The 26,596-nt window shown below is 48.0% G+C and overlaps 13 protein-coding genes across 13 annotated transcripts; 7 read left to right on the forward strand and 6 right to left on the reverse strand.

Moving 5' to 3' along the window:
• Nucleotides 1–482: 482 nt before the first annotated feature.
• On the forward strand, nucleotides 483–1,649 carry FOBCDRAFT_203611 (MoaB/Mog domain-containing protein; the record flags this gene model as incomplete). The annotated part of the gene is made up of 1 exon (XM_054705200.2): nucleotides 483–1,649. The coding sequence occupies one exon, from the start codon at nucleotides 483–485 to the stop codon at nucleotides 1,647–1,649; it is 1,167 nt and encodes a 388-aa protein (XP_054561175.2).
• An 11-nt stretch (nucleotides 1,650–1,660) lies between these two features.
• FOBCDRAFT_321099 (molybdenum cofactor biosynthesis protein C) lies at nucleotides 1,661–2,368 on the reverse strand (the record flags this gene model as incomplete). Its single annotated transcript, XM_059612062.1, has 1 exon — nucleotides 1,661–2,368. Exon 1 carries the CDS (start codon nucleotides 2,354–2,356, stop codon nucleotides 1,661–1,663), a length of 696 nt encoding a protein of 231 aa, XP_059467408.1. The 5' UTR covers nucleotides 2,357–2,368.
• A 230-nt stretch (nucleotides 2,369–2,598) lies between these two features.
• Nucleotides 2,599–4,661, reverse strand: FOBCDRAFT_203612 (heterokaryon incompatibility protein-domain-containing protein; the record flags this gene model as incomplete). Its single annotated transcript, XM_059609071.1, has 5 exons — nucleotides 2,599–2,687; nucleotides 2,789–3,315; nucleotides 3,378–3,584; nucleotides 3,640–4,168; nucleotides 4,316–4,661. 5 exons carry the CDS (start codon nucleotides 4,659–4,661, stop codon nucleotides 2,599–2,601), a joined length of 1,698 nt encoding a protein of 565 aa, XP_059467409.1.
• Nucleotides 4,662–5,668: 1,007 nt separating this feature from the next.
• On the forward strand, nucleotides 5,669–7,140 carry FOBCDRAFT_136717 (FMN-dependent dehydrogenase-domain-containing protein; the record flags this gene model as incomplete). Its single annotated transcript, XM_031185590.2, has 2 exons — nucleotides 5,669–6,944; nucleotides 6,998–7,140. 2 exons carry the CDS (start codon nucleotides 5,669–5,671, stop codon nucleotides 7,138–7,140), a joined length of 1,419 nt encoding a protein of 472 aa, XP_031036725.2.
• A 921-nt stretch (nucleotides 7,141–8,061) lies between these two features.
• FOBCDRAFT_276116 (uncharacterized protein) lies at nucleotides 8,062–9,172 on the reverse strand (the record flags this gene model as incomplete). The annotated part of the gene is made up of 6 exons (XM_031185589.2): nucleotides 8,062–8,195; nucleotides 8,245–8,310; nucleotides 8,359–8,410; nucleotides 8,458–8,766; nucleotides 8,828–8,957; nucleotides 9,018–9,172. The coding sequence occupies 6 exons, from the start codon at nucleotides 9,170–9,172 to the stop codon at nucleotides 8,062–8,064; spliced, it is 846 nt and encodes a 281-aa protein (XP_031036724.2).
• An 830-nt stretch (nucleotides 9,173–10,002) lies between these two features.
• FOBCDRAFT_241329 (thioredoxin-like protein) lies at nucleotides 10,003–10,796 on the forward strand (the record flags this gene model as incomplete). The annotated part of the gene is made up of 4 exons (XM_054705201.2): nucleotides 10,003–10,029; nucleotides 10,192–10,280; nucleotides 10,361–10,455; nucleotides 10,492–10,796. The coding sequence occupies 4 exons, from the start codon at nucleotides 10,003–10,005 to the stop codon at nucleotides 10,794–10,796; spliced, it is 516 nt and encodes a 171-aa protein (XP_054561176.2).
• A 399-nt stretch (nucleotides 10,797–11,195) lies between these two features.
• On the forward strand, nucleotides 11,196–12,050 carry FOBCDRAFT_321100 (DNA glycosylase; the record flags this gene model as incomplete). The annotated part of the gene is made up of 1 exon (XM_031185586.2): nucleotides 11,196–12,050. The coding sequence occupies one exon, from the start codon at nucleotides 11,196–11,198 to the stop codon at nucleotides 12,048–12,050; it is 855 nt and encodes a 284-aa protein (XP_031036721.2).
• Nucleotides 12,051–13,219: 1,169 nt separating this feature from the next.
• On the forward strand, nucleotides 13,220–13,921 carry FOBCDRAFT_203617 (uncharacterized protein; the record flags this gene model as incomplete). The annotated part of the gene is made up of 1 exon (XM_031185585.3): nucleotides 13,220–13,921. The coding sequence occupies one exon, from the start codon at nucleotides 13,220–13,222 to the stop codon at nucleotides 13,919–13,921; it is 702 nt and encodes a 233-aa protein (XP_031036720.3).
• Nucleotides 13,922–15,614: 1,693 nt separating this feature from the next.
• FOBCDRAFT_203618 (uncharacterized protein) lies at nucleotides 15,615–16,592 on the forward strand (the record flags this gene model as incomplete). The annotated part of the gene is made up of 5 exons (XM_059609072.1): nucleotides 15,615–15,715; nucleotides 15,778–15,913; nucleotides 15,967–16,166; nucleotides 16,259–16,296; nucleotides 16,357–16,592. The coding sequence occupies 5 exons, from the start codon at nucleotides 15,615–15,617 to the stop codon at nucleotides 16,590–16,592; spliced, it is 711 nt and encodes a 236-aa protein (XP_059465226.1).
• A 160-nt stretch (nucleotides 16,593–16,752) lies between these two features.
• On the reverse strand, nucleotides 16,753–17,885 carry FOBCDRAFT_295357 (phosphotransferase family protein; the record flags this gene model as incomplete). The annotated part of the gene is made up of 2 exons (XM_054705202.2): nucleotides 16,753–17,708; nucleotides 17,775–17,885. 2 exons carry the CDS (start codon nucleotides 17,883–17,885, stop codon nucleotides 16,833–16,835), a joined length of 987 nt encoding a protein of 328 aa, XP_054561177.1. The 3' UTR covers nucleotides 16,753–16,832.
• Nucleotides 17,886–18,894: 1,009 nt separating this feature from the next.
• FOBCDRAFT_321103 (transmembrane amino acid transporter protein-domain-containing protein) lies at nucleotides 18,895–20,568 on the forward strand. The gene is made up of 2 exons (XM_031185581.3): nucleotides 18,895–19,195; nucleotides 19,252–20,568. The coding sequence occupies exons 1-2, from the start codon at nucleotides 19,029–19,031 to the stop codon at nucleotides 20,480–20,482; spliced, it is 1,398 nt and encodes a 465-aa protein (XP_031036716.2). The 5' UTR covers nucleotides 18,895–19,028; the 3' UTR covers nucleotides 20,483–20,568.
• FOBCDRAFT_262413 (amino acid permease-domain-containing protein) lies at nucleotides 20,554–22,676 on the reverse strand (the record flags this gene model as incomplete). The annotated part of the gene is made up of 6 exons (XM_031185580.3): nucleotides 20,554–20,875; nucleotides 20,931–21,183; nucleotides 21,235–21,830; nucleotides 21,880–22,051; nucleotides 22,105–22,344; nucleotides 22,409–22,676. 6 exons carry the CDS (start codon nucleotides 22,674–22,676, stop codon nucleotides 20,638–20,640), a joined length of 1,767 nt encoding a protein of 588 aa, XP_031036715.2. The 3' UTR covers nucleotides 20,554–20,637.
• A 1,551-nt stretch (nucleotides 22,677–24,227) lies between these two features.
• FOBCDRAFT_262414 (uncharacterized protein) lies at nucleotides 24,228–26,271 on the reverse strand (the record flags this gene model as incomplete). The annotated part of the gene is made up of 3 exons (XM_059611294.1): nucleotides 24,228–25,294; nucleotides 25,381–25,720; nucleotides 25,774–26,271. The coding sequence occupies 3 exons, from the start codon at nucleotides 26,269–26,271 to the stop codon at nucleotides 24,279–24,281; spliced, it is 1,854 nt and encodes a 617-aa protein (XP_059467410.1). The 3' UTR covers nucleotides 24,228–24,278.
• Nucleotides 26,272–26,596: the final 325 nt, after the last annotated feature.

A 26,596-nucleotide genomic window follows, 5' to 3' on the forward strand; every position in this document is an offset into this window, starting at 1 on the left:
TCGTAATGCGACGCAAATGACTGGGCCTTACCGACTAAGTGGTACCGAGGATAATTCGTCAAGAGCGCATCGACGATTGTCATGTTGACAGGATGATGCTAGCCTGACGTTGTCAGTGACGTAAATGACTGTTTCCGTGATAAATAGCAATTCCACTGACGAGTCAAATGTCAAGGATTCATTAGCGTATTTGGTTTGGCTATCATGATCCGCATCGAGACAATGCATCTCCGGCGCGCAGGAATCATGAATATCTAGCACTGCCGACCGGGCTGGCTGACTATTGAGAAAACATCACTATAAAAATGACCACAACATTCTTATTCGCATGCTCAAAATTGGAGTCGACAGCCAAGGAAGTTCAAAAAAGTCGAAGAACAAAAGATTATTATGAAGTCGTGCCAATTGAAGAAGCTGTCGGTCGCGTCTCGGCATGCGATCACTTCAGTCCCATCTCAACACCAGAGTTCGACACATCCGCAATGGATGGCTACGCAATTTGCTCAGAGAGTACAAGATTAGCTTCTGCAGAGCACCCGACTTTCTTTTGCGTCAAAGGCACAATCGCTGCTGGCGATGACTCCGTCACTCTCCCTTCGCGTCATACGCGCGATGGACCCGAGCCTTCCTTCGAGATCATGACTGGGGGACGATTTCCGCAAGGTGAACTTGGAGAGGTATTTGACGCATGCGTCAAGGTCGAAGACACTATCAGGATTGCGGCAAAAGAACCAGGGCTCGGGACGTGTATCGCCATCAGCAAGCCAATACCAAGATACGCCAATCGTCGGTTCGCTGGTGAAGACATTCAGAAGGGAGATCTAGTGATGAAGAAAGGAGTCACTATCCGGACATCACACATCATGCCCCTCGCATCTGTAGGAATTGAAACGACCCAGGTGTGCAAGAAGCCTAGAGTCTGTATCTGGTCGACCGGCAACGAATTGACCTCTCTAAAGTCTCATATCAGAGACGTCAATGGAGTATACCTGACGGCGGCGTCGAAAGACGCCGGGGCCGATGCAACCTTTGGCGGCTCAATTCCAGATGAAGTGGATGCTCTTGTTCAGACCATAAAAGACCGATTGGGATCATCGGCGGTGGATGTCATGATTACAAGTGGAGGCGTATCCGTTGGAAAGTTCGATCACGTCCGTCAGGCACTGGAAACCCTTGGTGCAACCATCGTGTTCCACGGCGTAGCTGTCCGTCCGGGCCATCCGGTTCTCTTCGCACTACTCTCTTCTGCCTGGGGTGAGGTAGCTTTCTTTGGGTTACCCGGTAACCCCGGCGCAGCAGCAGCCTGCTTCAAATTCTTGACTGTCCCGTATATAAGCCATCTTCTGGGTCAAGAGCCGGAGAAGCCTGTACTTGCGCGCTTGGAGAACCTCCAACTAGGTAGTTCATCACGGAAGAGCATTATGGATGCGCCCAACAGAGGACTCAACTGTGACAGGTTCAGACCTGGAGTTCTGCAAATGACAGGTGGCGAGGGACTTACAGTCCACGAAGCTGCTGGGGTATTGGGGCCATCTAAGATGGCGCCTTTCGTGCAGGCAAATTGTTGGATTCACATCAAGGCAAACGAGGCCATCGAGACGGGACAGATGGTATATTGCTATCCCATGAATGACTCTCTGGTATCCTGAAATACATCACTTTACAGCGCCTCCAAAGGCTCTTCCATGAAATTGTCTGTCGGCTCATCTCTCAGTGATCTCAGCGCATCTTCCCATTCCGATTTGATGTTTACGTTTCGTAGTAATGCTTCCGAGTCTTCAGGAAGATACGTGTGACCGTCAAGTTCCCGAACAGCCTTGCTGGGACTGAGTTTTCCTGCTTTGCAGTTCTCCTTGAGATGGCTGATAGCTTGTGGACTCCATATTCCCAAGAGAGGCTCGCAGAAGCCTTCGTGGTTTTTAAAGCATGTAACAGGAGGTTTGTAGCGTGATTGTAATTCTTGAAGGGCAGATGGAGTGATGCAAGGATAGTCACAGGCCACAACCAACCAAGTCGCCTCAGGATCTGAATCATAGGCAGAAAGTATTCCCGTTGCTGGCCCCTTCGACTCATCCCCTTGACTCGATTCCAGGTCCAGAATAATCTCGATGCTATTTTCTCCTGGAGTGGCTTCGTACGAAACCTTGCTGGCGTTCTGTAGAAGCTCATCCATCTCCGAATCTTGAGCAAGAGAAATGTAGACAGTCTCTGCCTCAGGGCATGCTTTGCGTAAAACCTCGATTTGGTGTTGATATAAAGGGCGGCCATCAGGCATGGTCAGGAGATGTTTCGGAAATCCCATTCGAGTGGATTTTCCACCCGCTAAGATGAGTGGCTTCATAGCTGTAGATTTCATGTTCAGTTAAACACTTGCTTTAACATCGACGGAATACTCCAATTGAGTCGGAGCCGGGAATATAGATATACACAAATAATAACCGAGGGCCGATCTCGTTGGACGATAGGCCCACCAAATGAAACTCTCATGGGAAGCTCATAATGACGTGATAATGAGTAGGAAAGTCACCAAAAAAAGCCCACGAAATCAGATCATGGAATGGGTTAATTTAGATACAGATTGCACAATACATTATAATGTCAGCTAGATTTCTTATTGTTATCCCAGGGTAATTGAGTCTCGAAAACTACCTCAATAGAATGCTCAATCGTTAACAGTGTGAATTCCACTAGAACTGCTTCACCACGAGCTAATGAAGAGCAAACACCCTGAACCCAGATCTCGGAAGACCCCGTTTCCAAGGAACATATTCATCAATGTAGCACTGACCTACAAGTAAACAATGCTGAATCGGAAAAGATTGAGCAGCTCTCTCCCAAACCAACATCCATTCATCATAGTCATCATCATTCACGGCTTTAAACCGTGCCCTCATTGGTCCTTGTGGACAATCCGAAATGTTCGCTTGCTCAAAGGCGCTCGTAATTAAGTTATCGAGGTGATCAAAATTATTCACTTCTTTCGGCCGCAGCACCGCGTGCTTGTAGCAGTCAACAAGTATAGCCACTATGTCGCCTTCTTGGGACTCCTCTGGGACGAGTGCACAGTGGTGGCTTGAGGTGATGGCAAGTCTCTTGCCAGATAACGGACTTGTTTCGGGCTTCTTGACGTGATGGATGAGAGCATCGGTGATACGTTGGACATCGCGTGGTCCAGCCGTAGGATACTCTTGAGCATTGGCCGCATCAACCCAGGTCTTGAAGGACTTTCTGAACAGCTTTTGCCCCTGTTCGTCATATTTGGTCCCTGCTCTTTTGCACAAGTCCAAGATTGCTGCTTCATCTTTGGTTAGGGATCTGTGACGACAGACAGGTCAGTCCACAAACGTCATCTATTCCCAAGATAGAGCCGTGTTTACCTTATGTCTTGGAGCAGCTCGAGGGTCACAGCCTTGGACTCCTCTTGAGCCCTAGCTTCAACATCACAGCTTGAAAATGCATGACTTGACGCCTTGACCCTGGTCACCTCAAATCCGCTGGTGGCTAGGACTGGTGGCGCGGATAGCAATATGTGATGAGTACCTCCAAAGGAGACGTAGGAGCTATCATCACCACCACCGAACTTCCTATCCCTTGTGTATAGTATCCCAAGAGAGCTGCGACCTAGACCAACGAGGACACCAAGACGGGATTCCGGGGGCGGTAATGGGAGAAGGGTTCATAGCATGCGAGAGGAGACTCTCGATACCTGTGGCATCCAAGAAATACCGAGCAGTATCAACCGACACCCGCGCAAGATCTCTATCGTAATCGACCTTGATAAACCTATCACACCTATCTCGATCCGAAACAACACCCAAGTGACCAAATACGATATCTCGAGGATCAGTTGCCCCGATTCCTCTCCGACAGGAAAGAAGCGAAGATAGTGGTGCTTCAAACGCACCGTATCGTCTACTGTTCATGTCCTCCAAGGGAGTTGCGTTTCGAGGCTGGCCCTGCTGAGCGATGCTATCAGAGAGCGTGTCAAGTAACATGGCCGCGACGACAGTCTTGGTGTCGACAACCTTGCAAAAGTGGTGCCACCGGATTCGCAGGTTATCGCATTGGACCCAGACATCTGTGGAAAGCACGAGCTCCTGAAAAACCCAGACTCTACGGAACCATGACTTTGATAGTAGGTCGCGCCTCACACCGTCGATCTCATCCGCTGCCAATGAAAGTTGCCCAAGGTCTGACGTGTTCCCATGCATCGTGGTCTGATTTTAAACCTTGAGATCTATGAACAATTTCTCAAATCCCGGAGGCGACTTGCCGAGATGAATTACAGTATGATGCGCAGTAGAATATATCCTACCCATGAGCGTGACTTGCACACCCTTTTCAGCATTATTTGACTGATCGATGCACAAAGCATCTGCCCATATCCGACAAACTCGGCTCTTGTCGCGCATGTCCCGGAGAGCAGCGTCCAGGCTGGCAGTGATCTCCTTGGCGCTACCACCTAGGTGTATCACGCCCCTCTGGCTTGCATCACCCCAGACGTAGGACAAAGCAGTGTAAGGTTCGATCAGGTCATAGTCACAATCCGAGAGTGTAGCGTGATGTAACGAGCCCTTGAGATCTGCGCTGTGGTTGAGACTAGGCTCCAGATGAAGGAGTCGGAAAGAATCTAGGTGCTCGAGAGGTCTGTACTGAAACATGTTGGGAGGCATATGGAAAGATTACGGGCGTAGTCGAACAGCCCTGCCAGGGTAACAGGAAAGTTTCAACGGCGACGTCGCGGAATTGTAAAAGCTGCAGATTCAGATGCTGATGTTGTCAGCCTCTTTCGGCCTAATCAGTCGGTGCCTAATCAGCGAGCCATGTCCGAGTTCCATCTGGATTCGATCTATAATTGCAATGCAACTTCAGCTGAGGGTCACTTGCTCAAGCCACCACTCCATTCTTTTGTCTAGCCCACCAAGCATAAAGTCGTGGTATTTCCCCCCATAAGCCGTTTATTTAGGTGTAAAATCCACCACCGATCAGGCATCACGATTGCATCTCATTTTAACAAATTACTTAATTAAGATAGACGGGAGATCCGACGGGAAAAGATCCCTGAAGGTTATTTTTTTATTACGCTAACATGCAATTTATGCTTCATCCGAATGAAAAGGAGATTCTGTTGCTAAGTGAGACGTGCGCGCATGTCATACAGGCGGAGAGTTGATGCAGATTGATAAGGATGGCAAGACATTTCATTTGTGCCAGAGCCCAGGAACCGTAAAAGATGACGGATGCTCTTGAGGATGGTCTGAGAGATTAACAATTCTTTAAAACGTTCTATATAGACTTCGTTGTTTCACCAAATTAGACCAGAAAGTGTGTACAGTAGTGCTAGGCCTCTCCTATCCAAATATCCATAAGGATTGTCCATCAGCGACATTTTCCCTGCGCGTATCTATCATTGCGTACTCGCGCCATAAATGGAAAAGTAAGCGCAGAGTAGAGCTGCTAATTAACAAGCAATTTTTGATGTGATTAGAGGGTGTAATGCAGTCAGCTGGCGAGCGTGTAATGGGAGGGCGCATGCTGAGTGGACGTGGAACCTACAGAGCCAAACTTCCACCAAAGTACTATTTATTGAAGTATGTGGTGGCGCCCTGTGTATCTCTGGTATATCTTGGCATACAGGAAGGCCTTGTGCACCGTTAAATCATCCATAATGACTCGCCAAGACTTGACGCGAGTGGAAGTCTCTCTTCATAAACACACCAATGATGCCTGGATAATTATTAATGGAGATGTCTGGGACGTTACCGGCTTTGCCGAAACACATCCCGGAGGTGAAGATGTCGTTGAAGAGCACCACGGAAAAGACGCTTCCGAAGTCTACAATTCCGTCCACGGCCCAAAACTGGCAATGAGCTATTTTGGAGAGACAAAACTTATTGGAAGAGTCCCAGAATTGTTCCGAGCTCAGGATCAGCAGGCTTTGGAAAACCCCAAGCTCATCAAAAGTCCTCCGCCGCTTGACTCCATCATAAACCTGCAAGACTTTGAAGATGCTGCAAGATCTTGTCTCAACGAACGATCCTGGGTATACGTTTCCGGTGCCTCAAATGACTGCTACACAGCGTCCAAGAACGCCGAGATATATCAGTCAGTCTTTCTGAGACCTCGAGTCTGTAGACCTATTAGTCAGGTGGATACAAGCACAACGGTATTGGGTCACCGTTTCGACGTCCCTATCTTCAACGCTCCCGCGTCCTTGGCTATGCTGACGCACCCGTCCGCCGAGGTTGGGTTGGCAAAGGGACTGTCTGCGTCCGGAAGCACCATCATAATGCCTACACTTGCCTCATATTCACTAGGCGAGGTTGTTGAGGCTCTGCCCCAGAACCATCCTTTCTTTTTCCAACTGTACATTCCCCGAGATTCCCTAGCATTGGCCAAGCTCTTGGATGAGATTCGTCGTGCTTTACCAAAGGCTGTCATGGTAACTGTGGATCTGCCGGTCTTTAGTAAACGAGAGGCCAACGAGCGTTACGAAATGAGAATGGCGAAAGAAAAGAGTGAGTCAAAGAACAAGAAACAGACCAAGCAGTCCCGCGCCGCCAGCGCAGCAATCAACCCGGACGTCACATGGGCCCAGATCCAAACCATCAAGGAAAAGTTGGGAATACCCATCTTTGTAAAGGGGATACAGTGTGCTGAAGACGCCATCAAAGCCTTGGAAAGCGGCTGCGAAGGAATTTACATATCGAATCACGGCGGGCGTGGTGTCGACACCTCGCAGCCAGCGCTCCTGACTCTGGCTGAGATCAACATGAAGTGTCCACAGCTCTTGCCCCGAATGAGTGTTTTCATCGATGGGGGTATTCGTCGAGGCACAGATGTTTTCAAAGCCATCTGTCTCGGTGCGCACGGTGTCTGTCTTGGCCGACCTTTCTTCTATGCTCTGATGTACGGAGAAGATGGTGTACGGCATCTGATGAACAGTGAGTAGTGACAATGAAGCCATAACTGACTGAAGCTAACCAATTCTCACCAGTCTTGCGAGATGAGCTGGAAAACGCCATGCAGCTGTGTGGAATCCAACGTTTAAGTGAGGCTCACCCGGGATTACTGAATACCAAGGCCCTCGTGACCATGGTTGATACGGGCGAGCTGCTCAAAATGGGGAGCAAACTGTAAGGTGATCAGGTATAGTGCGTTTGTATATACCCGGCGCAAGTAGTTCATATTTCTCTATGCATATAAAACAAGTGTGAAAGCCTCTGAATGACCGTCACCTGTGTTCGCAAGAACTATATCCAAGTGAGCTGTATTCATATCGACACACCTGAGAAGAGACACACTCCGTCTTCTCCGCACATCAGGACATAGAAGAAAGGTCAGTTAGCTTCCTTAGCTCCGAGCATGCTTCTTCGACAGCTTGGGCGTTGCGAGAGGATACAGAGACTTGAGGGGCACCCGCCATGAGAAATCTGTTCATTTTTATGACAAGCATCAATCATCCAGGCAGAACAAAGTCATCCATTCTCATAGCTATCATCATCCACGGCTTTCAACCGAGCCCTCATTGGTCCTTGGGGATAACCCGAAAAGTTTGCTTGCTCAAAGGCGCTCGCAATCAAGTTATTGAGACGGTCAGCATTCTTGACTTCCCAATATCCCAGCATCTTGTTGGACTGTAGGCCCATCTAGACAGTCTCCATTAGTAGAGGACTTGGACACGAAAATGACTCTGTCTCACCCCTTGTCCCGATCCCGTTGCTCAAGCTCGTCCTTTCGGTGCAAATTCTGTTGATCCAAGTCGCCAGGCATCACCATTGCATCTCATTTTGAAAATTTAATTGATCAACTTAGACGGGACAAGATATCATTCTAAATGTCAACATTTAATTCTTTATGGAGACATTTAAACCCTTTGATGTATGCCTCAAGTAAGCTATGGCTATCATCGTATGAGACAGCAGTTAGACAACACTACTTGCCATGGCGCAGAGAGCAAAACACAAGCCCCAGATGCAACCAAAGCAGAATGCATGCCAAAATGCTGCCATGCCTCAAAGCACACTGAAGCACAAGATATCCTCAAAACCAAGGCTCCTTTCAGTCTTCGAGAACCTTTCCCACTGCACTCTCAAAAAAGGCAGTCTCAAATTCCAGGGCCTGGCGGAAGAGCCCATTGGCAACGGCAAATGTCTCAGTGTTGTTGTTGGCGCTCAGCACTTCCTGCAACTCAACTACTCCCAGTTAGTTAGGCAATTACCAGAGCGAGCCACTCGCATCTACCAGACAGCTTAGCTCCATAGCTCCAGTCAAGGTTCGGATAAATCCACTCGTCGAAGAATTTTGTCCCTTGACAATATCAGTTCATGTTTTCCTGAAATGAGCTCCTGTACGGACCTCTCACTGTGCTAGACGACTGATTTAACTGATACGCAATCTCAGCCCATCCCTGAAATGCGTCAGCATAAGTTTACACCGCTGCCATGGGCTTCTCACATAGATGCAGGGGACTCTTGATACGCTGAAGAGGTACCAGCCGAGTTTTGTATTCTCTCCCAGCCAATCGACATATTGTCGTAGAACGGGCTCGAGCTTCGCATTTTTGACGACAGTGCTGCTCACGTTGAGATGGTCAGGACTTGTAAGGTCCTGACGAAAATGACTTGCGTATTCTAGGTCCGAAGTCATATCCAGAACTGTTTCGTTGATGGCAGATGTCTGGTCAGCGGCAGATTCGTCTGGATCCAAGGATTTCAAGAGATACGCCTTGTGAGGGACTGTCAAGGTGAGATAGTAATAATCTTGCTGCAACAGATTTAAGCAAATGCAGCAAGTCAATCAGGATCGTAAATGGTTAAATACGGACTATGAAATAGTATTGCAGCGACTCTAGAGTCCCTTTGGAGGTTTGTGCCGCTTGGGCAGCAGTGAATGCATTGTTGAGAAACTTTGTCACGAGGTCACAGTTCTGTCTCCAGAGCTGGGCGACGAGAGTTCTTGTGGGCAAATAAGTATTCTGAATAGCCAACTAAAGTAGAAATACCGAATATACTGACCCATCCTGGACTTCAGGGTTATGGTGAGGACACTCGGCAGGAGTAATAATCGGCTCAGCAGTGGCTGGGACCTCTCGACGTTCATGTGGCAGTGCTACGGCCGAGATTGCAAGAGCGGGGAGGACGAGAAACATCCAGGTCCAGCTGAGCGACATCGTGATCAACGGTCCAGTAGACAAATCTGAAATCGCTCACTTCTTTCACGGGTAAGAAGACGCAAGGAAGCACGATGGCGCTGGAAGGTCTTTATATAGGTAGGTAGTTAATAGGGAGTCCCTTGGTTCTCGCAAATTATTGTTCCATTCGTGATATTAAAATGTCTCAAAAACCTGCAGGTGTGTTACACAACATTTCAGCTCCGGATTAACTTGTGCTCAGGCGTTAATTTCTTTACCACCCTCGTTTGTTTTGTTTTCTTTTATCTCATTTATCATCCTGGTAATCAATTTCACTTAAGTGTCCGTATCTTGCCCATATCCTCCTCAAACTAAAAAGAAGCCACCACTCGCCGAGTCCCTTATAGTGAGGCTGTAGGTAGGTAATACGGGAATGTCACTAAAGCTTACATGGAGGTTTTAATTGCTTCCCTCTATCAAATGTACGTGAAATGATTCAAATGAACTGTATATAAAAATGATCGAGAGTAGCTGATTGCGCCCCGTTGCCGTCGACTCTAGATAGCTGTAATGGAAAGCCTCGCTCCCTATTACCAGGTCCTGCCGAGGTCGCCACGAGGGTGAATGACCTTTCCACTTCTAACAACACTCCAATCTCCTGTTTCCTCGTAGATTCCCGGTAATCCTAGAATCAAGTATCTTCTCAATCAACCATTTACTTCTTCCCGTGTTGTCTCGTTCCAGTCTCACAGGTGGCTAATTCCCTTGCTTTTGGTTCGGGAAGGGGTCCGTTGCCGCTGCATTCAGCAGGCTCGAATGAAAGACATTGCGAATTATCATTGACGTCGGCAGTTCTAGACGAAGGTGAGATGACCGAAAGTAAGATGACCGAAAGTGTCTGCGATTGTGAATGGGAACGTGCAGTTCGGATAATTTCTTGCTTGGCCGGTTGATCTTCAAGTCTCTAGTAAATAACAACAAGAATTTGCCGCCCTTGGCAGAGTCATGGCCCTCACTACTGACGGATGGATTGACGTTCATAAGCTCATCGAAAACAGCTGGACGATTCTTTTCTTTTGCCTGTGGACTTCGCCCCAGTCTGCACCAGAGCCTTTGCAAAGCTGAAGCCGGAGTTCGATAAGAGGAGGTGTGAAGATGATTGGACTGCTAAGTGTTCTCGTTATCATTCTCATGCAGAGGTAAAAGTATTAATGGTCATGATTAGAGCGCCAATGATCTCAGCTCTCACGACAAGTGTGTAGACGACATCGACGAAGTCTCAAACACCAACCTCCAATTCCCCATCATCGCCGACGCAGACCGTAAAGTCGCCTTCCTCTAGGATATGTTCAGCCAAGAAGACCTCGAAAACATCGCAGTGAAAGGCATCGCTTTCACCATCCGCTCAGTCTTAGTCAGTCGAATCTTCTTGGAAGGGTTGATGACAATGATGTATCCTGCTTCAACCGGTCGGAACTCAACTGATGTTCTGCGTGTGATTGATTCTCTTCAGAGTGGTGATAAGGAGGGCGTTGTTACGCCGATTGATTGGCAGGTTGGCGAAGATGTTATTGTTCCGCCTTCTGTTTCGACGGAGGATGCGAAGAAGAAGTTTGGTGATGTTAGGGAGGTTAAGCCGTACTTGAGATTTACCAAGGCTTAGTATTTTTCATAGCATAGTGGCATATTCATAATTAATGAATAGAGCCATATGACTTTTGAAACTAACGGCGCCGTTATGAACACGCAGTTTGTGGAGATGCAGTGTCAACTATGAGCGTGTAACGTTTACGACGGTGCACAAAATTCCAATAACGGTTTCATCTCGATACACGTGATTCATGAGTAAAATGACCTATGTTGAACAAAGTCTTCGTGCCTCACTTGGTGGCTGGCCTCGTTCCTCAGTGCGGGGGATCTTTCCCGGTAGATGTCCATTGCGTCATGGACCTAGCTCTACTGGAGTCGGCATTGAACTGCTCCCTCTTTAATGAGACCCAACGTTTCATAAAGCAATTAGATTTTTGGATATACAATTTGTGTCATTTCTTCCAGTTAAGCCATGGAGGACCAAACTAATACGCTCGTTTTACAGACTCATCGACGTGTTACACGCTCCATGGTCAAGAACGATGTGAGTGACACAAAAGTCATCAAAGTTGAGAAACGCAAGACAGCGCCACGAAAAGTACCCACTGGAGTAGTACTCTCGGCATCTCGAATCCCTCCAATCTCCAAGGAGCGTTTCGGTCTGATCCAAGAAACCGTCGGAAGAGATCTGTACAAACTTCTCGTTGCAGCCGTTCTCTGGAACAGGACTCGAGGATCCCAAGCCCACCCTGTTTTCCAAAAGCTCATATCTCAGTACCCAACACCAACTCACCTCGCAGAAGCATGTTTCTCCGACCTTGCAGACCTCATCCGTCCAATTGGACTCCACAACTCCCGCGCCGCCCGGTTCATCGCCTTCGCTAAGACATGGCTTGAGAAACCGCCCAATAAATCAAGGCGGTACAGAAAGCTGCATTATCCCCTGCAGGGCGATGGTTTAGACATTGGAAAGGATGAAGTCTTGGATGAAGATGATGTGAGACAGGGCTGGGAAGTGGCACAGTTGCCGTCACTTGGTCCGTACGCCATTGATAGCTATCGGATCTTTCATCGAGACATGTTGAGGGGTTCAGCCGACGATTGGAATGGCTTGAATGCAGTGCGGGGTTTTGAGCCTGAGTGGAAAAGGGTTGTGCCACTTGATAAAGAGTTGAGGGCTTATTTGCGATGGATGTGGCTTAAGGAAGGTTGGATATGGAATCCTGAAACTGGTGGTAAAATCAGAGCTTCAGAGGAAAGAATGGAAAGAGAGCGTAACCGGTCGAGGAGCTTGTCTCCGGAGGGGTTTAGAGTACCCCGTCGATAAGCCCTGCAAATTTTGTCTTTCGATAGCCGAAAAGGATTGGGCCTTGAATACTGGTCAATCATGTCTCAGACACGCTTCAGCTCCAATCCTCGAAGATGACTATCTCGAATCTGAACCATTGTCTTCCTCCTTGCATTAGTTTTCTTCTCTCGCCTCACAGAGCTATTCAGCTGAGCGAAAGTCCCCGACCTGCATAGAGTGGTGTCATAGATCAAGATTCTCCCTGCATAAGAACTGATGTCTTACAACTGCACTGCCGGATAGAGATCCTTGCATAACGGCTGTGTAAGTGAGACACGGCATACACATTCCTCGAATTTTGTCCGACGGCCCGCAGAGACAAAGTACCCGGTATCAATCATTCCATTATATGTAACACAACCTCTGTTGAGAGTGGATGCTCCTTGCTTCCCAGTTAGGTTGCTATGAGGCCCTCATTGTGGGGTTGGAAAGAAGGTGTTTTCCCGGGATTATTTCCTAACGGGCAACAGCCGTGATATGAATGAGTTTAGTGATTTATCAAATCAATGTCAAGGGGCTGGCAGCTTTCTAGTGCATGAGCAGTGCATATGCTGTCACAAAGCCCAAGTGCAACAAATATAGATTCCTAACTTCATCTATTTCGTCGAGACATTTGTTTTGGTTTAAATGACGTCTAATATTACCTGTTACAATTACAGAAAATCAGCAGAAGCTTGATGATTTGGTACTGCTAAGTTCTATATAGTAAGAATGCCGAGGCGTTGAACAACTTTCAATTCACCCAGATAATCCTTCTCTCACCTAGAAACGTCTTAGCGAAACGACGCTCCGAGCTTGGTATTTCCAAAATCTGTTCTCTTCATGGCTCAAGTTGATGGCTGATAATCGCCCCATGTATATGCCTTCTTAGTCCCACTGATCCCTCTTCATATGGTAACGAGGCTTCAGTGTACTGCTCATCACTGAATAAGCTTCCGCCTCCAGAGAAGCCTTGAATGTTAATATCATGGCTATCTAGAAGTAAAGTTAAATCTATTACAGCGTTTTTCCACTTTAAAATTTATATCTAGGTATATAGTGTCCTCAATTGTCCTTCAACAGAACATGTCAACCGCATAACTTTCTCTCTTTAACTCAAAATCTCCACAAACACAATCTTCTAAACTCAAAAAAACCTGGTATCTGTCATGAGGTTCAAAATATCGCTCTCCCTCTTGTATCTTCTAGGACTTCTGGGACACTTTGTCTTGGCTGGCTTTATACCGAAGCCCCCACCTTATATCGTTCCGGGTCCAAACGTGAAGCCGACCAGCAACCTTCCACCCATGCCTCACGATCTATATGGTGAACCTGATTGGGCCCACAGCTGGCACCAGCCAAAAGATGAGATCGAAGCAGTTCGTCAGCTGGATCTGGACATTCAACAGATCGGCCTATCCCCAATCATCATTAGAGCTCGACTTAAGAACGCAGGACCATATCACGTTAGATTCTGGGGGCCTGGGTCTCCGATAACCATGAGAGCTATCGAATATGGGCTCTTCAAGATCTATGCTGATCAGCTGAAGTGGAATTTCGGGGAGGCGACACAAGAGCGCGAGGAGAAGCACAAGGGCTTGCATATGGATGATGATACTATCATTAAGCTGAATCCGTATATGGTTATAGAGCGCGACTTCGTGCTCCCAGGAAACTCCCAGACAAATGTATCATGGCATAAGATGTTAGAGAATGCGAAGAAGGTTAACGTCACTCTTCAGGGAGAATGGTTTGGTGTGAGGGCGAGAGGGAGGGACGCTTTTGAGAAGAGGTGCATGAAGAAAAAGATGATTTGGGCATACAAAGAGCTTGATTTCAAGTCAAATACCATACAGCTAGTCCTTCCATAACTGCCTTTTTTAACCTGGGGAGTAGAGATATAAGATGCAAGATTCACAAAGTTCTGTGTTTCCACTTGACTATGGGTTTATTTAAACTTTCACTTCATCGCCTCGAGTATGTATTCAAACGCCATATGTAGATGAATTTAGGTATTATTCTCAGAGATGTGGAGCCATCTAATAATTAAAACAGCATCTCAGGTACTGAAGTAGAAGTTTCATGTAGTTTTGGGAACATAACTTAGATTTCTTCGGGAACGTCGTTGTCATCCACTTGCATAGTCCAAGGTCCATGGCATATGAGCCTAGAAACCTCCCTCGCTCCCGCAAAGAGTGGCAATTGAACTTCAATGCAGCATTGGGCTTCAACACTAAGGCAGTGAAATGAAACATGGGTAGCACGGATATCTCGACTTCCGATAGTCCGCTGCAGGCGACTCGATCGAGGCACTTTCGCTTAAACTCTTGTAACACTGCATTACTGGTTGAACATAAACCCCACGTCTTGCGACATTCCCATACTGCCACTGAACAATGTCGCAGATTGAAACTCCTGCCCGGAAGAATAGACATATATCCAATCTTCACCTATAGCTACAATTCTCTGTGCTCATAATACTATTGTAAATGTATAGAGACGATTTGACCGTCTGTATCTAAGTCCTCCTTCGCAGATTAACGCCCTTCGGCCCATTCTGTCTTCTCCAGAGCGTAGATCCTCCTTGCACAGTCGTCGTACAGACGGATCATCAAACAGCAGACAAGTGTTACCCCGGAACCGCTAGCTGCGAGGAAACCAAGGAGCTCAAGATGGAGGATTTGGAAGTCAAACGGCAATTGCATATGTTAGGCATATTAAAACAGTGTAAAAACTCAAATTCCTGATCAAATTGCTCAACGGATTATCATCAGCATCAATTTGTCTCTCACCGGAACAAAACTTCAACCATCCAACATGAAGCTCTCTATCGTGTATACCCTCTTCCTCGCCCAAGGAATCATTGCCATGCCCAGGTTCCACACCAAAGCAAAGGCTGCCGGAGATGAGATTATATATGTTTAAAACAGTAAACTCTAGAATTACAAAAATGTTACTAGTCTTAGGTTTAAACATATCACTAATCACAGCCAGCAGTCTTCGCATCAGAATCTCGAAGGGATCCTTTCATCCCAGAATTCTGCCCAAAATGTATGCACCAGTACCTTAAATGTCTCAGTTCAGCTAAGCACTATGTACGTCCAGCTGCGGCTGCCTGACAACACCAAAAGTTACCATCAGGGCCCTCGCGAGGATGTACACAAGTGAGACCGGATCGTCGATCGCTCGTAGTCATGTCTTACAACAGGGATCAAGCCGCTCCCTGCCCGTGCCGTCTTAGGCAGACCACCACCTCTATCCTCCTTGCATGGTTGATCGACGCAGGGAGGAGCATTCCTAGGACAGACCTGTGAAACATGCGGACCGTCGGTAAGTAAATCAAGCAATGGTCAGACAAGTTGCTGATCATGAGTGGGACATGTAGCACAGCGCATGTTGATGAAATCGATAAGTAGGATGATGGTTGAGGTTTGGGTGAAAGAAAAATCTATAAAGTTCGAGGGTCTGTCCGCCTGTTCTCTCATCCTACCATCCTCAACAGCTTCACTTTCACACTACACTACACTACACTACACTACATCACTACACTTTCAAATTTTCAAAATGAAGTTCTCTATCGCTTCCACTCTCCTCCTTGCCAACGGCATCGCTGCCATGCCTTGGTCTTCCCTCAACGCCAAGCAGTCCAACAGCGAGGAGATCACGTACGTCCCATCCTAGCCATATTGCTCAGTTCCACAACTCGATACTAACCCTACCTGTATAGCCTCCGCATCCAGGTCTCCCAGCCCTCTTCCAACCACGCCTTCTCCCCCAACCACAAGGGCGTCGTCAATGTCCACAACTACGAGGTCTGCCTCAAGGTCTGCTGGCCCGAGGAGCCAAAATGCCCCGAAGGCTGGGTAAGTCATACTGAAATCTGGTCTCCATTGATTATTACTAACGATTTGATCAGAACGCCAAGAAATTTGTATGCTACCTGGTAGAAGATGAATCCCGGTTTTTACTGACAGACTTTAGGGAGACGGAGACTACCCCTGCTGGACCTGCTGCAAGAAGACTGGCGATGATGATGACCTCTGAATATCAGATTAGCCAAGGACCGAGAAAATTGGGCTACAAATATGACATGAAGACAAGGAGGATATTGAGCCAGTATAGCATAAATGGACACTCGTTACAATCTATCATAATCTGAGACTCGTGCTGCATGAATGTGATTTGTGCATGGTAAAATAGTTACACAGTCGCTTCTACCCGCCCCCATTCATTTCCGTCGAGCAAGGTCAGTAGACTGCCGAGAACCACTAATTAGTATTACGTAGTATAAACTCGGGTTAAACAGCCCTATTACAAGAATCTGGGGATAGCTGGCATGTACGTAGTGAAGTTCGGCAAGTCTTGGCTCTACATTCAAGCTTTCTGGAAATCTCCGGCCGTATGCAGCTTGGTCGACTTGGTATAGAGGCGAAGACTGCTGCTCTCGGATTCAACATTGGCCCCACGTCGTCTCCATCTCATTATCAGCACAGACAATGGGTCGTCGGTCTCGGCCAATTCTGGTCTCTGGAGTTCGTCTAGCTCCCCCGAGGACCCCTACACTCGAACTCCACTTGATCGCATGATAATGCCCAGATTCATCCAAGTTCGCAGCGAAACCGGCGCCCTGATCTACGTTAGTTCTCACTTAGAGTTACATCAATGGTTTAGCAGATTCACCAAACCTATTATCTTTGTATTACTTCCATGTCTTCATCGCCTTTTGTTTTATATAAATGCCGGCGTAATTATTGCTCTTCTTATCTTGGCTTAAATTCTATCTCAAAGAGCGCGACCGGTTGAGAGACCATACGCGATATTCGCAAACTGTTCGATCACGATATCTTGTCGATCCGATAGCCTCTCCAATACCATATCAGCATACTCATTATTTTCCGCCTGAACCTGCAGCGCGGCTTGTTCAAAACCTCTTGGGTATACACCAGCGCAACCCCAATCGATTACCCAGACATTCATATCCTCACCGAGTACCAAATTCCTCATCGCTAGGTCTTGGTGGGTCAGAACGATATCTTTGAATTCAAATCTTCGCGTTTCGGGTGTTAGTTGTTTGACCATGATGCCGACATCGATTTTGTGATTGCACCAGTCCTCAAGTTCTGCAAGCGTGTCGAAAGGCCCTGTGCCGTAGTCCGTGAACCATGGACCTTGGAATTTGGCATCCTGGGCTCTCCCAATAGGCCCTACTGGCATATGATTGAGGACCGTAGATTGCATCTTGTCAATCACGTCCGCGACCTGCTGTGCGACAGTTTCTTTGGTAGTCGTGTCGAAGGATTGCCAGATTTTCTCGACAGTGGATCCTTTGATGTAGTCCATTACAATCAAATGGCCCTCTACCACGGGTGCTTCGGGCAGGTCTGGATCTTCTGGGACATCAGCTGTGAAAACTCGATGGACCTTGGGGATCGGGAGGCCGAGGGTCTCCAAAGCAAATTTTATATTTTCTGCTTCACTCTTTGCTACGCCTGGACCACCTTTGATGACAAGGTCTTTGGAAACACGTGAAACTGTGACAGCGCCATAGTCATGAAGACGAGGCGCTGTCAAGAACGCTGATAGAAGTTCCTCGTCAGAGACAGAAGCAATGTCTTTTCCATCGAGTGGGAAGTTATTGTCATCGTCAATCGACCTAGGCTGTTCAAAGTGAGTCAGTATATCCATATTAATTACGTGACGCCCCAAAGCATGTTCTCAACTAACGTCTTGGTATGGCTGGGGGAAGCCTATTTCGTCACCAGGACTGGGACCCTCCTGCAGCGGGGTTTCGCTAAGGAACTGTGTTCTAGGAGGTTTCGACAAGAAACAGCCCATGGTTTCGCGAGACCAAAGGTTAAGTCAAAGGACATACGTTTGTGCTGGGTGAGATTCGAGATGACGTAAAAAAGAGGCGGCTGGAAACCAGCCTTACGTGTATATGGTTTGCTGCCTGTTCCAAGTCGTCGGTAACCACTCAGCAGTCAATTACTGTTAGGTAGATACCCTAAGCCAGGGTGCCAAAAATCATTGGTCTAAAGGTCCACTAAATCTACAATAGATTTACCTAAGCCTTTTTATCACTCATGATAGACGTCCTAGGTTTTCTTGCCTCCCATAGTCGGGGCAAAATATGGCCAAACTCATCAGAATCTCTCCCCCAGAGTCTCCATCCATGCCTTTGCCGTCTTCTCGATAGCCTCTTCACAAGCTCCGCCAAGTCCGGAGCGCGATCGGCGCCCTGTCTCCACTTCGCCCTGACTCATCCTCAATACAGTTTAGACCCTCGACGCTAGAAATCTCTTGTCGTTCCAGAAGTCGGCTAGAAACTCCGGCAGTCAATTCCTCCAAAACAAACTTGCAGTAGCTTGGCGAAGGAGGCTGAAAATTTTGAGCTGAAAGAAGCGCGCGGCTATGATGAGGCTCTTTTCACATTACAATGACATATATCTTTGATTCTTGAGTCGCTGGTGACGAGGCGGGTAGTTTTGGAGGTCTGGGGAAACCCTCCTGACCCTTCATTCTTACGTGGAGATTAAAGAGTCTGGAGCACTCAGCAGTGGATTTCTGAGCGAGAAAGACCACTCTTTGTGGGACCATAACGTAAAAGTTAGCAAATCCATTGAAGCAATACAGATCTGGCCATTGCTTGTTTTTCTCCTCCATGAGCCGATCTCGCCCAATGAAGGATCGACTAATTTTAACCGCGATCACTCACCACTCTACACTGTCTGTTGCCCGAATTCGGTGCGCGACGCCATCGGGCCAGGCCGAGGAACCTCCAATGTTAGTGGGCCGACTTGACTCGGAAGTTAAACTAATATGAAGACATTTTTTCTTCCCACCGTTGTCGGCCAATTCTCGCCCCAGAGTAGGAATTTATTTAAATGCGACTGCCGTTCCAATTATCGACGAGTCAATTGGTCTTACACTTTTTGTCTTTTCAACATTGCGCCACCAACTTAACGGGCGACTATCACCATGAGCCATACAGAGCCTAAAAGCGCTGCGGCGCCTGAATTCCCTGTGGATCAAGAGAAGGGTGTCAACAACAGTCCTCCAGCTTTTGTCGCTGAGCCAAGAAATGATGATGCTGTCTTGGGTGATGAGGAGGCAGAGATTATCGACTACAAGACATTAACATGGTGGTATGTTCACCCACCAATCCCCCAACCTCACCTCGCCTAATACTAACTCCTCCCAGGCAAGGCGGTATCGTCCTCATCGCAGAAACAGTATCCCTCGGCATCCTCTCCCTCCCCTCCGTCCTCGCCGCCGTCGGCCTCGTCCCCGGCATAGTCCTCATTCTCGTAATGGGCTTCCTCTCCACATACTCCGGCCTCGTCCTCGCTGAATTCCGCGCCCAATATCCCTTCGTCCAAAACTTTGGCGACGCCGTCGAAGTCATTGGAAAGTCCATCGGAATGGGACGTGTTTTCCAGGAGGTTTTCGGTTGGGCGCAGGTCATTTTCCAGGTCTTTGTCATGGGAAGCCATCTTCTCACCTGGACTATTTGCCTGAACACTCTGACGAATAGTTCGACTTGCACTATTGTCTGGGCTGTTGTGGGCTTGGCGGTCTTCTGGGTTCTTAACTTGCCGCGTACGCTGAAGTACACGAGTTATATGTCCATGGCATCATGCGTGTCGATTACGCTGGCTGTTCTCATTACGGTTGGAGATGTTGCGCATGAGCGACCTATTGGATCTGGAAGCATCCAGGTTGCTCGTGAGCTTGGTTTCACTGGCGCTTTCTTGGCTGTCACCAACATTGCCATTTCTTTCTCCAGCCACTCTTGCTTCTTCACAGTCATCTCTGAGTTCAAGAAGCCTGAGGACTGGCCCAAGGCTCTGGCTTTCCTCCAGATCGTTGATACTACTCTCTACCTGCTCGCCGCTATCGTCATCTACGTCTTTGTCGGGCCTGATGTTCCTTCACCTGCACTTTCCGCCGCTGGTTCTGCTACTATGCGAAAGGTCATCTGGGGTATTGCCATCCCCACCATTGTCATTGCTGGTGTCATTTACGGCCATGTCGCTTCAGCCTACATCTTCCAGCGAATCTTCCGCAACACCAAGCACATGGTCCGCCGAACAAAGCTATCTACCATGGTCTGGTTCGGTGTAACCTTAGGTATCTGGGCTCTCTCCATGGTCATTGCCGAGTCTATCCCTGTGTTCAACAACCTTCTTGGTCTTATCTGCGCCCTCTTCGCCTCATGGTTCTCTTATGGACTGCCTGGTATCTTCTGGCTCTGGATGCACTACGGAAACTGGTTCAAGGATGGAAAGCAGACTTGCCGATTCGTGGCCAACGTTATTCTCTTCCTTACTGGTTTCCTCATCTGTGTCCTTGGACTTTGGGCTTCCATTGAGGCCATCGCTGAGGGAGGAAGCAAAACTCCTTGGTCTTGTGCCAGCAATGCTGCAGAATAGACAATTTCAGTGTTGAGTAATGACGATAGACATAATATGAATAATACCCATTTTTGTTTTCAATAATAATCCTGTTCAACTGCAAAGTCTCTTATTGATATACTTGACTTTCCTAGTGCTATATGATGCTAATGCCCCTGACCACTACTCAGTATCTAAGCCTTGATGGAACCCTCTGAGCTTGGAGCCACAACAGTTGTTCTCTGGCGAAGGTTTCCAGCTTCGTCATGCTCTTCGTCCCATCGAGGAAGATCAGCATAGGGAACTCTGACCAGACGGTGGGTGTTGGCTCCGTTGTCATCGACATTGGTGATCTCGGTGCGAATAGCATAACCCTTCCACTTGGGCAACAGGAACATCCAAACAACGTAGTAAAGGGCGCAAACAAGGACACTAAAGATGACTGTCAGTAAAGTGGAAGACATACATATTCTCAGGCAATACTCACATTGCAATACCGACAACACAGTATGTCGCATACCAGAAGCTTACATCACCAGCATATGGGCCGCCCTTGGGAGGGTACCAAGGCATGACGAGGATGAAGACCTGGATGAGGATGTAGAAGATGACAGGAGGATGCCAGGCTTTGAAGTCAGAGCGACCAATACCAGCCTTTGACCGGCGGCGGCGGATAACATAGAGACCAACGACCATGGCAAACCTGAACATCGCATCAGGGTAAGTGCCCAGACTAACAACTATGAGACGGATCAGCATCAGAAAACATCAAGAGGGGTCGAGCTACTAACCGAAAGTGAAGGCATCGCCTGCCGAGGGTGCAACAATCATGATGAAAGTCAACACCCACTTGAGGATGTAAGGACCAAGCGGTGTGCCAAAAGGCTTAGTCGAGACCCAGAAGTTGGTGTAAGGTAAAACACCCTGTCGACCAATCTCGCGAAGCATACGTGCAGATCCAATCAACACAGCAAGAAGGTTACCAAAGGCACTCAGCAGTACAAGAAAGTTGAGGACATTGGCAGCAGACTTGCTATCACCAAAGAGCTTAGAGAAGAAGACGGATGCAGCAATCTCACTAGCCTCGGCGAACTCCTCCTTGGGAACGACAGCGAAGTAGGCGATGTTGCAGAGCATATACAGCACAGCGACGACCGTAAGCGACACAGCACCGTTTCGCTTGAGCGTGGGGATGGGATTTTGAATCTCGTTGACGACGTTGAAGGCGTTCCAGTATCCAGCGTATGAGAAGACGATACTGACGAGGGCACTAGCTAGATCGTTGCCGTTGGGGGTTGCACCTGCGAAGGCGTCGCGGAAGTTATGGCCTGGGTCGGGAATGCGCTTGACGTTGCCACCGAGGACGACGAATCCTGCGATGCTGATGCTGTGTGATGTGTTAGGGGTGAAGGGTATGGAGGAATGGGAGGGCTTACAAGACTAGAGTGAGGATCTTCAGGGCGCCGATGAAGTTGACCAGCCAGAGGGAGTACTTGTTATGCGCGATAACAAAGATGACAGCAAGGGTATAAGCTGCAATGGCGACACCTCGCATCTGCCATTCGGAGGGGGTATCGCCGGTCATTCGCCAAAGGTACTTGGACAGAACTATATATGGTCAGAACGCGCAAGCTTAAAGATGAAAGATGAAAGCAACTCACCGACGGCATTGCTACTGCTGAAGGACAGAATGACCGACTGGACAGCAAAGGTAACAGGGAAGAAGTGCTTAGGCCGAGGATACGCCTGCTCAAGATACACAACCTCAGAGCCACTGCGGTTAGGAAAGTAACTCGCCAATTCCAGATAAACACTGAAACCAGAAGCAGCCATGATGAAGCCAATGAACCAGATGATCAGCGCTAGACCGACAGACCCAGCACGGTTAAGAATACTCGAAGCTGTACCTCATTAGTCTCAACTTCTTCCATACAAGTAGGATGCTTATATGAGTAGGGTACGTACGCGTAGAAAAGATACCAGTTCCAATCATCATATTCACGTTCAGAAAGATAACCGTAAGCCAACCGACGTTGTATCCAAGCGGCGAGTGCGATTCAACAGGCGCACCGACGGCCTCTTGGTATGAAGGCTTGGAGCCATTGCCGCCTTTGACGCGTGTGTATGCGAGACCGCCATCGTGAATGACCGAGGGTTCGGAGTCGCTTGCCTCAGGGTCCGCCGAGACGGTAGCCGTGGTTTTCTGGCTTTCAAAAAAGTTTGAGAAGCCCATTTTGCCGAAAACCTCAAGAGATGAAACCAGTGCGGTCGGTATAATCTGATCAAAGCAGTAGATTGGTATGCCGATGGGGTGAAGTAAAACGTGCGACGATGGATTGAGTTATATAAACATGGATCGTCTGTGCGGCCGTGGTGTGTGCAGGATGACACAATTCTCGAGGATCTTGACATGACTGCACCAAGACTCGGGTTCCCCGTTGGAAATCCCACCCTGTATATCCGAGCTGGAACGACATAGTCGCATGCTTAAAAGAACATCCACTCAAAAGGTAGGATCTCCGCGTGGGATGAGCCTTGTTTGCGGACTTGGATAACTGCTGGTGGCGAGGAATGGATCGGTCTAGATGGGGGTTGTATAACGTTGTAGCGCATTGTGTCACTCGATGACATTTCGGTAGCTTGGAAATTCGGCAGGCCTTTTTACTCAGAGCTTCGAGTATAGCATTGTCGATCTAGATTACAGAGCAGCAAAAGAACCGTGCTGGACGGCTGTACAGTAACTCTTGGATCGCGGGATAAGACAAATAGCCCATCCAGCGATTCTTACGACCACATCAACAAACCCTTCCAACATCTAAAACAAGACCCTCCATTCTCCTCCACAAATTCGCCGAACTCTCCAAGTGTATCCCCCCTCCAAGCTTTAAACAAACACCTTAAAACTACCGGCGCCTCCCCGACTCAACCATCCAATTCAGGAAACACCTCGTTTGTTCAGACCAATGAAATCCCCCATATTTCCCGTTTCGCAATAACGGGGATGTGATTGTCTCATACCCAAAACAAGTGGGATACCCGATAATATCTGATAACGACATCGACTGTCGTGATAGCGAATCTATAATTGTTGCTCAATTAGGTTTAGTCTCGGAAAGGATCGAGAGGCCGCGGCTGCGGGAGACGAACCGGGCCCGCTGGAACAAGCATGGAGGTTTGTCCGCAAGGTCTTATTGGTGTGGAGCTTGTATAATTTGGCTCATTCTCCAAGGCCAAGCTTTTGTGCTATCAATTTGGTGTTGGCTTAGTGGGGGTTAACTATGGGCTCGATGGCGCACAGCAGGATCTACGTCTATATAGCCCAGAATGGCGAAAGACTGCTATGCTTGCTAGTGCAGTAAGACGATTTCTGAATTGAAACTCTAGAGCAGGCTAGATCCTATAATCAATGGGATGAATTGAACAAGGGTCTTCTTTGTTTCGCGGGTTTATTGATGATTCACCGGATTAACTAAAATTTATAGAAATATTATAATCCCACCTGGTTCTTCACCTCTATACTGATGTAATGATCGATAAGCAGCACTCACTGTGGTTGTCTGGACTCATCCCTGCATTCTCCGCATTGGTTATACAGCACCTGACACACTGTTTGCCCTGTAGTCTATGATATAACTTTGCCGACTTTTTCTTCCTCGGATCAGCAGACGTTGGAAGAAAGAGCTGCGAAAGAGCAACCCAGACTGAAGTATCTTGTGTAGACATTACGCGTGTGATGGGAAGACGTGTCATCTGCCAATCTGGTGTCGGAAGAAGAAGCCCATCTCCTTGGACAAGAATAGACTGGAACCCATTGAGCGAATCACACGTCTTGCCTTCACAACTTGCAACTGTGAACGCGAAGTTGAGCCTCTCCCCAAATTCCTGCGGCCCCTAATGAGAAATGTCGACCGGGGAATGCTGCAGTTGAAACTCGGTAGATGGCAGAAAGACTGGAGCTTTCCGGAAACATCTCTTCAATAACAAGTTCGGCAGTGAGGCCAGGAGTCGAACTATCAGCTAAGTCATCATATTTCGTCACAGTCGTCATGGAGACTGCATCGTAGCCAGTCCCCCGTGGAGTACTCGTTTTCGATGCTTCCTGATCACGTACCATGTCGTACATAAAGCTGTTCCACTCGATCTTACCAGGAACAACTGTCACGACACAAGCTCTCTGAGGATCAGATGTGATCTCCGTCAAAGTATCAAGACAGAAACGAAGTCCACTGTGCGAAGCTGCAACAACACTACCACTACCCAAATCCCTATCATTTTGTCGTCCCGCGAAAAGCATTTGGGCCAACGTCAGGGTACGCTTAGGCCAAGGTCCCAGTAAGCCGTCAGCAACCGGGTCGCAGCTGAGTGGATAACCAATTGCATCGCTCTGGGCCCAGTATAGGCTCTCTAAACCGGAGCACGTTGGTTTTACTTTAAGATCTTGTTGCATGCAGATAGTCGACATAGCTCTGACAAGAGTACAAATAGTTGGTATCAACATGAGCAAGCAGAAGTCGGTGTACCCTCTCTCATCGCCCACATTTGAGCGACACTTTATGCATGAACATAGCTGACTCAAGGAAGCGCAAGATTGAGAAAACTGTTGAGCAGCGTCCAAGTATCCTTTGTTTAAAGCCGTCTCCATTGTCTGGTGTAAGACTGGATTTTGACCGAGTTCTGGAAGGAGGCGACGAGCCAGTAGACAAAACCCCCTCCCGTAGCTGGATTCTGATATTGGCGGGAAAGAAGCTCGCGGATCTTTTCCTTCTGAAAATTCTAAATGGCCCTTGCCATCTCTCATAGTAGCCAGGAAGATGCGCGCGGCAGAACCCAAACAAGCCCCAGTACTCCGAGCTTGAGACCCCAGGAGAAGCCTCATGGGCTACCAAAGGTATCAACCAGGCAGCTCTCCCATGAAACCCGACCACATGACATGATACCTTCATCTTCTGAACAACGAAATAGAAATTTGCCCCCAGGGATAACGTAGTGCTTTCTGTTAACTCGAAGTATTTCACTTGAATACCCTTGATCGTAAGTTATGATAATTTGGGCATCCGGAGAGGAGTCATTTCGCGTGCCATCAGGGAGATAGATAATCGTGCCATCCCGATCTCGGACCTCAACTCGGAGGTCCAGAAGCCAATGGGCTACCGTGGCAATCCAAGCGCAGTCTGCACCACCTGACAAAAAAAGACGATCAAGGCGTCCCGCTGAGACTTCGAAGACTTCCTTCAACACGAATGCCATGTTTTTTTTGGCGATCCAGGAGCTCGTCGGCTACATAGACCATGAGCGTTTCCAAGACAGAGCTTGGTGAGGCCATGTAATACCAAACCGAATTCAGATGAGGCGAGTAATCCGCCGGAGCACTCGACCAACGCGAACCACTGCCTCAGTGCAGGGGTAAGCTCAGCTGGTGGATTATACAGGAGAAAGAGCTCTCTTATAATCTTTGCACCAACAATCGTGGAGTATCCCTCTGTTAAGCAGGCACAGATACCAAGACAGTTCAAGCCTTCTGTAGATTCTTGCAAGCTCCATATGATATTCTTAACCCCGAACCCAAACCAGAGTGCTTTACCAAATGAAGGGAAAGCACTGAGTCTATCGAGGGCCCGGTGAAGGCGTAACTCGCCATTTGGACCTATCTTGACATTGAAAAAGATCGCCCTGGCAGTGTAGATTGTGAAGGCTTCGACACCTGCTTTTGATAGCCGTGATAGAACGTCGACGGAGAACGTGACACTCCCACTAAGTACTCTGGTCCAGTCCACTGTGCCTTGCTGTTGGAATCCAACTGCAGTACTGGGCTGTCCGTCTTGTGACATGAGGGGAGCTGACTGGCTGAGTTTGCGCGTGAAGAGGCCATACTGATGCAGCTGAGATTCAGCAGCCAATCGCTGATCGTGCAGGTCCCTTTCAATGACTTCTGCAGTGGCCTATGGCTTTAAATCTTCCTGGGACACTTGGGCTGTTTTGGTTGTAATTATATCTTAATACATCGTACTAGTGATGAAATTGCAAAGCTGTAATTATTTCGGAAGCAGAAAGATGACCACGTTAAGGCTGACAAAGCGAGGAAATGTGATTTAGGCGTCAATGTTATCGCAAAGAGGCGTCCAATTGAATGCTCCTACATGCAAGCAGGCTATG

This window comes from Fusarium oxysporum, chromosome VI (assembly GCF_013085055.1).
Source record: "Fusarium oxysporum Fo47 chromosome VI, complete sequence".
Lineage (NCBI taxonomy): Eukaryota > Fungi > Ascomycota > Sordariomycetes > Hypocreales > Nectriaceae > Fusarium > Fusarium oxysporum.